This window comes from Alligator sinensis, unplaced genomic scaffold, assembly GCF_000455745.1.
Source record: "Alligator sinensis unplaced genomic scaffold, ASM45574v1 scaffold453_1, whole genome shotgun sequence".
Classification (NCBI taxonomy): domain Eukaryota; kingdom Metazoa; phylum Chordata; order Crocodylia; family Alligatoridae; genus Alligator; species Alligator sinensis.
The window spans coordinates 158035-165744 of record NW_005842485.1 but is presented as its reverse complement, the minus strand read 5'-3'; the positions used below and the strand labels follow the sequence as shown (position 1 = coordinate 165744).

The 7710-nt window shown below is 56.7% G+C and overlaps 1 protein-coding gene across 1 annotated transcript in view; it reads left to right on the top strand.

Annotated features, from left to right (window-relative positions):
* The window catches only part of TET3 (tet methylcytosine dioxygenase 3), a 114551-nt gene that overhangs the window by 96881 nt on the left and 9960 nt on the right, over nucleotides 1–7710 (top strand). The window contains exons 6-8 of the mRNA XM_014523415.2: nucleotides 1574–1667; nucleotides 6143–6351; nucleotides 6866–7046. Coding sequence (XP_014378901.2) covers nucleotides 1574–1667; nucleotides 6143–6351; nucleotides 6866–7046 — 484 coding nt within the window. The remainder of the gene's footprint in view (nucleotides 1–1573; nucleotides 1668–6142; nucleotides 6352–6865; nucleotides 7047–7710) is intronic.

The following is a 7710-nucleotide window of genomic DNA, read 5'->3' as shown; positions in this document are numbered from 1 at the left end:
GCAGGCCCCAGCCGTGGGCTTGGCTTTCCAATGACTCTGGCAGTCAGCGGCCACCAAGTGGCTCCATATCAGCTGAGAAGCCTTCTCCCTTGCACAGACCGCACGCGCAGCCCCGCTGCCCTCCCTCAGAGCAGCTGCAGCTCGACAGGCGCCAGCCCACGCCGCCGGCACGGAGCGGCAGGGCCACAATGACCATGTGTGTGCGCTCACCCGTGAACGGCAGCCAGGGCATGGGAATCCCGCGCTCCCAGCCTCTTGCTGACAAAACGCCTGGGGCTGGGCAGGCGGGCGGGCGCTGTTCCCTTCGGAGTGATGGATAGTGCCGGCTTTGCGGCCTCTCCTTTAATTAGCACTTTCAAGAAAGCTAAAGGCAGAGGCAGGGGGGATTAATCCAGGCTGATTAGCTGGTGCTGGGTTGCACTGTGCTGTGTGTGTGTCAGAGGAGGGCAGGCATGCAGAGACATGCAGGAACCCCACGGACATTGCTGGGCCTGAGTCTCTGCTCTCGCACCAGTGTGGATCTGGATCTGTTCCACCACAGGATCCCCACCAGTTGTGAAGCTGCCCGGTCCTTCCCCTGGGCCTCAGCAGGGCCAGGACTTCGTATTCGAGCCCTGTGAGCCTGGCTGCCCAGCATCTGGGGCCCCGCTGGATTCAGTCAATGTGGGTTGGAGCCAGCTGCTTTTGTCACCCTTTGCCGCAGCTCTGAGATCAGGCCGGGTTTGTCTAGAGCCACCAGTCATGTTTTGCCCAGGCACCCACCTGTTGCCAAGCCCAGGCATTACTCACCAAGGCTGAATTTGTACAAGTGACTCAGCTCTGTGGTCTGCAGCCACCCACCTCCCTGCCGGGCTCCGTTCTGATGATGCAGCAAACCCCCAGACAGCGCTGCCACCTCTACGCTGGGTGACATGGGGATGGGGGAAAGCAGGCATGGGAGCAGCTGGTATCATAGGCCTCAGGGGCTCCCAGGGACTGCTGCAGCTACGAAGTCAGTGACCCCAGTGTCCCTGGCTACTTCCTCTCTCCTGGCCTTTCCCATGGGAGGAGGGCAAGGGAGATCCACCAGCTCTTGCTTTCACTGGGTGGGTGGGGGACTTAGGTGCAGAGAGGGACACATATGTCTATGTGTCTGGGTGAAAAGATCAGCGTATCAGCTGGGTCTCTGTCATAAGGTCACTGCTGAACTCCCAGGTGGCTCTGCAGGGGTGAATGTCACCCTTTCTGGACTGTAGCAGGAAGGTGGGGGAGTCCTGACTCATGCCTGTAGATGAGTTACAGGGAAGATGGCTGTGTGAATAGTCAGAAATGATCTGAGCCCTAGCTGGAGTTTGGGGCAGGAGTTCTACCACTGGCTTGGTCCCTAGCCCTCTGTGTGATGTCCCTGCTCCTCCCCGTGCCTCAGTTTCCCCAGCTGTAAGAGGGGGGTGGTGATACTGACCCTCTTTGCAGAGCTCTTGGGAACAGGCTGCTTTTTACACTGTGTTTGTCCTAGGCAGTCAGCAGTGCAGATGTTTCCATGACATAGGCCTTGCCTCTCACCACCACTAATGGGGATGTCTCTTTCCACCAGGTACGGTGAGAAGGGCAAAGCCATCAGAATCGAGAAGGTGATCTACACTGGGAAGGAAGGAAAGAGTTCACGGGGCTGCCCTATCGCCAAGTGGGTAAGTGCTGGCCCCCCAGCTCCAGGGAAGGAAAAGGGGGTTGTGTTTTATGTCATAACGCACAGCAAGAGTGACTCCGAGCACCTCCGTTGTCTTAGCACCGCCTCCATCTGCATCTGCAAGTTAGAGCCCAGGTTCACCAATGCGGTGGTGGTAGGCACAGGAGGGAGGAAGGGAAGGAAGAAAGGAAGGGAAGGATGGATAGCAGTAAAACATCCAAGCGATGTTTGTTGTCACCTCCCCAGCTGTTTATGCCCCACTCATCACCTGGGCATATGATCGTCTCTCTCTCCTCTCCTTGGCACTAAGCACCATCCTCTTGCTTTCTCTCCCTGCAGTGAACAGGCCTGCTGGCCACAGATTAGTCCTGTTGCATTTTCCACCAACAACTTTGAAAGCCCGAAGAACCCTGTATTGGAAATGCAACCTCTTCCTAGCTCCCCACTGTGCTCTTTGATGGGCACCTCCAATTCCAGGGGTATCAGGGCAGGCAGGAGCCAGGGGTCAGCTAGGGAGCTCCAGCCAAAAGGAGGGGCCTTGGTTGTTTTCTTGTGTGTCTGGTGGGCAAGGTGCATTTATACAGGAGCAATTTCTCGCCCAATCAGGTCACTGGAAGTGCTCAGGGGAGTCTTTTCCGGGCCGGCCAGACAGGGCTTGAGAGGAGCCGTGATACTAGGTTTTCCTCCCTCTTGCAAAGTTCAAGCAGGCCAGTCTTCCTTGGAGATAGAGGGGCCCCCTATGGTTCCCTTGGCTTAGACCTTCCTAGCTGTGAGGAGAACTAGGCCCTTCTTGTAACTAGCCTGTGTGTGGTAAATTGATGTAAGGCAGAATATTGCTCCCAGAGGGTTCATGCCCAGAGCCAAAGTGCTCTAAAGCTGGCAGCGGCTCAGGCCAGGATTTCTCTCTGTATTGAACGAGGCTCAGAGTGTTCCCATCTGAGCAGTATCCAGTGCAGGGAGAGCAAAGCCAGGCCGGGGGACACGTAGCACTGGGGAGGGGGTCCTGGTACAGAGAAGGAAGGAGTGGAAGCACCTCAGACTAAGAAGAAAGATGGCTTTAGCTCTACGTTCCTGGAAATGATACGGGGCCAGAGCAGGATCTTGGGTGCCCCAGTGAATGTCTCTGCAGTCAGCGCTGCTCCTGAGATCCTAAGATCAGCAACTGGCCCCATAGTCTTCAGACAAAAGACCTCCATCTCCTCTCATGTGCACATGGACAAATCAGGAGCTGTCCCAGGGAAAGCACCTGGAGATGCTCCAGGAGTAAGCGAGCTCAGATGCAGCCCCTGGCTTGGCCATGTCTTCCTCAGCCTTCTCGTGGCAGCTCCAGGGCCAAGCCTGTGTCTCTGGGTTCCCTGGAGCACCTACTATCTAGGAGCTACCAGGAGGCCTGGTCACCTCAAAACGGGTTGCTTATCAATCTGTTTATAAGAGGCAGCACTGGGGCTGTGTCTGACACTGTCCTGGGAGAGACAAAGCCGAGGCAAGGGCGTATTCCTGGAAGGGCCTAGCAGAGCTCCCCAGAACCATTGGCAGGGCTGGCCTCAGCCTGCTGTGAGAAGCCTGCTGTGTGCTGATTAAGGGGCTGTGGCCAACGGGGGCTCTGGAGCATCAGGTGGGAGATAACACTTGCCTGCCAGGGATCAAACTGTGTAGGGCCCCTGGGGTGGGGGTATAACGGCCGGCACAGCCTTTCCACCGTTGCTCAGTGCTGCTGGCTGTGGTGGGCTAACATGGGCTGGCAGCAGAGAAGATAAGGGCTGAGGCCGGTGCTACAGGCCAGGCTGGGATAATGTCTGTTTTGCAGCTGGTTTGCAGAGGGGCTGGTGGGCCAGGAGAAGGGCTTCCCATGTGAGGCTTCGGCACATGGAGCGCACAAGCTCTCCCCAGCTGCCTCCAACGGAGACCGTCCTCGCTGTACATCTGAGGGATGGACCTACTGTGTTGGGCACTGTGCCGCCACGGAGGTGGATTAGAGATTCAGCTGCTCCTGTGAATCTCTCAGTGTGCGAGTCACCCAAGGTCCGTGGGCGACACTAGACTGTGGCACTGTCGGAGCTCTCCGTGTGAGGACCCACATGCCCGTCCCTGCACCGGGGCTGACTCAGTTGAAGCAGGCAGGTTCTTTTTATTAAAGCCACTTGAGTGCACTGGAATCCTGGTTGTCCGGTCCTTGACCCCTGCCACTGTTATGGGATGAGGAGGTTCTTCCCTTGAATGATGGTGTGTGAGCAGATGCCTCTTGAGCAGGTGTGTGTGTGTTAGAGGTGGGCTTGGATCGAGCCCTCCACTGTTCAGAGGTAAAGGCCTAGACATGAGACCCCAGTGCCGGCAGATGCCAGCCAAAACGCAAAGGTTTTTCCTTCCCCTGCCATTCGCCTGCCAGGACTCCATCAGCTCCCTCTTGCTAAGCAGAGCAAGGCTGGGAGCTCTTCCATGCCCCATCAGCAAGTTCCTGTCAGATCAGAGCTTCTGACCATGTGCGTGTGTGTGTTGGGGACCAGTGCAGCCAAGTAGGTTGCCTTTACAGACAGGATTTTGAATCAGGGTTGTCACATCTGTGCTGATGCTGGGCTGGGGGGGGAGACGGCACGTAGGAAAGCAGTGTGATAGAGACCATGGGTGGGTGTGAAAAGCAGCCGGCGAGAGGAATCCCCCAGGCCACCACAGCCGGAGGCTGAGAGGGAGGCAAGTGCGCAAGCCGCAGGATGTGAGAGCAGCCGCTTGCGGGAGTGGACGGGCAGATGAGGAAGTGAGAGGCCGCGGCTGGGCTCTGGGGGCGGGAAGCGGGGGTGGCACAGTCACTTTGAGCCTCTGCGACACCAGGGAAATTCTGCAGAATTTCCCCCTTTTGCTGAGCCCGGGGAGGCTCTGCAGCTGTCTCCGCCCCCTGCAGCAAGGGTCTGGCATGCGCAGGGAAAACCCTGGTGCGGCTACTGTTGGCGGGAGCTTTGTCAGCGATCTCCACAAGGCTGGGAGCAAAACTTGGTGGTTAAAAGGCCAGTGGCCCGTCTAAGGTTGTCGGCAGGTGTGCAGCTGAGCCCCAGGGCAACAGCAACAGGAGACATCAGCCAAGTGTCTTTAGAGTGGCTGCGCTGCCTTGCCCAGGGGTATGCGATTGCTACCAGAGATCAAACCTGGCATGTTTGGAGCTTCAGCCTCAGTCAGCCAAACCTTCAGGCAGGCCCACCGACTTGCGTGCATGGCCCAGCCACCTCTCAAGAGGACAGGGCCTTGTGCTGAGTGAGACTGGGTCAGATCCCATGGTTCAGTCTGGACATAGAGAGCGGTAGTTAGTGAACAGTGTAAGGTAGAAGAGATACACCTTCTAGACCAACTAAACGAGACGTGTATAAGTGTTCATCAGCTGGAGCTCACTTCATCGGTTGCTGTGAAAAGACATGCACAGAGCAGTCTGTCAAATAGCTGGTAAGGCGCATCTCTCCCCAGCCTTCAGGCTGGGTGTTGCCATCTTGGTTGCTCTCTGGGAAGTCAGCTGAAGGATTTTGCCCAAGCGAGGGAGTCCAGGCCTTGGTCTCCCATTGGTTGACATGGAGGAAGGGTGCACTTTCTCTCGTGTATGGAGCCAGGCCCCAAAGTCTTTAGTCAGCTCTTACTCTGGCAAAACCCTGGTAGGAATTTGAAGGACACGGAGGACCTCAGAGCCTGGGTCCACAAAGTGTCTTAGAGATGAAAGAGAGATGAAGATCAGTTGGGGCCACGTGGCAAAGAAGGGCTAGTTGTGGGGCATGCACCCCGAGAATCTGGGGAGGGGCCTGACTTGCAGAAGTGTTCGAGCATGTGGACCTCACTGGCATGTCTTGGGCTGGGCCTCCAAGTCTTTGTTGTGGTCTTATCAGGGGGGTCATTCTAAAGCATTCATAGGATTGAGGAGAAGACCAATTGAGCTCGCGCTCCTTGGGGCTAGGGAGAACTTCCCTGCCTCCATCAGGGGGAGGGTGCTCAATGGACCGATCACCAGCAGAGTGGGGACATCATAAGATGTATGATGTGCTGCCAGTGCATGGAGGCGACTGATACAGGCATGGAGGTGGGGAAGTCAATCTCCATGACCCAGTCAGTCTAGAGCCTGCTGATTTACTGTGCAGAGACTTGTGGAGAGCATGGGAAGGTGCTGTGGTGTAGGGGCTGCAGGGCAGGCTCCCAAAGGTCTGTTCCCAGCTGTCACTGGCCCACTGTGTTGCCTCCATGCCCCTGTGTCCTGTCTGCCTGGACTGCAAACCTGTTGGGCCAGGCCCTAATCCCAGTGGTGACTCAAAGGGGACCGTAAGGCAGATACTGTGACAGCAAGTCACTGCTGAAGGGAACTGGTGACCATGATAAGGGCCGAGAGCTTCTCATGGCCACAACTAGCAAAAGCAGGGAGGGAAGCATGTGTCCATGGCCTGCTCGTTTCCAGGCATCTGCTGCAAATGGGACTTCCTAGGGTGACTGAATTGGCCTGCTGTTTTCCAGGTGATCAGGAGGCACAACCAAGAGGAGAAGCTGCTGTGCTTGGTCCGGCACCGGGCTGGTCACCACTGCCAGAATGCTGTCATCATCATCCTCATCCTGGCCTGGGAAGGCATCCCCCGCACCCTGGGTGACACACTCTACCAGGAGCTCACCGACACACTCACCAAGTACGGGAACCCCACGACCCGCCGCTGCGGCCTGAATGACGAGTAAGTGTCACTTTGCCTCAGCTGCAGAGGCTGCCCTTTTATGCCGTGCAAAGCAGCTTCAAGGGGGGTGGTTTTTGGGGAGGTAATCGGAGACAGCTGTCCCATGAGAAGCCATCTTCAGGGCCAGGAAATCAAACCAAGGCCCTTGCTGCAACCGATGGCACTTTGTGCTGACAGGAGCCCTTTTATAAGGGAAGATGGGGGCTGTGGAAAGGCTGAGAGATCCTGTGCCCTGCATGGTAGTTGGGTGGTGCTTACACAGGTGCAGGTGGACAGTTTGAATCCCAGGAATGGTAGATGTCTGTGAGGAAAGGCCTGTGCGATCCCCCCTGTAGAGCCAAATCAGTGGGATACTCTGCTCCAGCTTCTCAGTATCCCCCTGCCCTGCCCAGCCCAGCTCCACCTTTTGACTGGGGAAGGCTGGTTGCTAGGTCCATGGGCGCCATGTGGCGTGCGAGGAAGCTGGCCCCATAGCCAGTGAGTGAGAGGGTCTGCCCTTGGCTTTCTGTTGCAGTCGAACCTGCGCCTGTCAAGGCAAGGACCCCAATACCTGCGGTGCTTCTTTTTCCTTTGGCTGTTCCTGGAGCATGTATTTCAACGGATGCAAATATGCTCGAAGCAAAACTCCCAGGAAGTTCCGGCTGGTGGGAGACAATCCCAAAGAGGTTTGTGCCTTGGCTGGGCGTGGCGGGTCTGTGGAGTGTGGATCCCAGTTGTGCAGATGGAAGGACATGAAAAGTAGTCCTGCTAAAATGCTCTACCGCACTCCTGGCATGACCTTCCTGTTCAGTGCACTAGGGAAAATCTTGGCCGCAGCGAGGACAGTAGCAGAACGCTGGTTGGCTTAGCTGGAGCCAGGAGGGCGCAATGGTGCAGCCTGGTTCTCCACTGTCACCTGTATGCCTCTGGGTTAGCTCAGATGAGGCCGCAGAGTGTGGAGAAGGGAGCTGATACAAGAGGCAGAACAGCTGGAAGCAGGTAGCAGCTGCCTTTTGTCTGTGTCTACAGATGCTCAGACATGATGAAACCCTGGGGCCTGCCTCACGAGAGGCGCCATTGCTTGGAGCCTTTGACTCGACTTTGGGACTCTGCCTAATAGAGTTATAGAGCGGTGGGGCTGGAAGGGATCTCCAGAGGTCATCTAGTCCAGCCCCTGGCCTGAAGCAGAACTGCTCCTGTCCAAACCGATAGATATGTGTGAGCTCAACCCCAGAAATCCTGGTGTGAAAGGCTCTGGCTTGTGCCACGTGTGAAATGACCTGTGTGCTCTTTCCCAGGCAGAAAGTCTCTGCCCTCCTGGGGTCCCGATGGGCACGGGACACTGGAGGATACCCACTCTCTGTCACTGTTCTCCTTTCC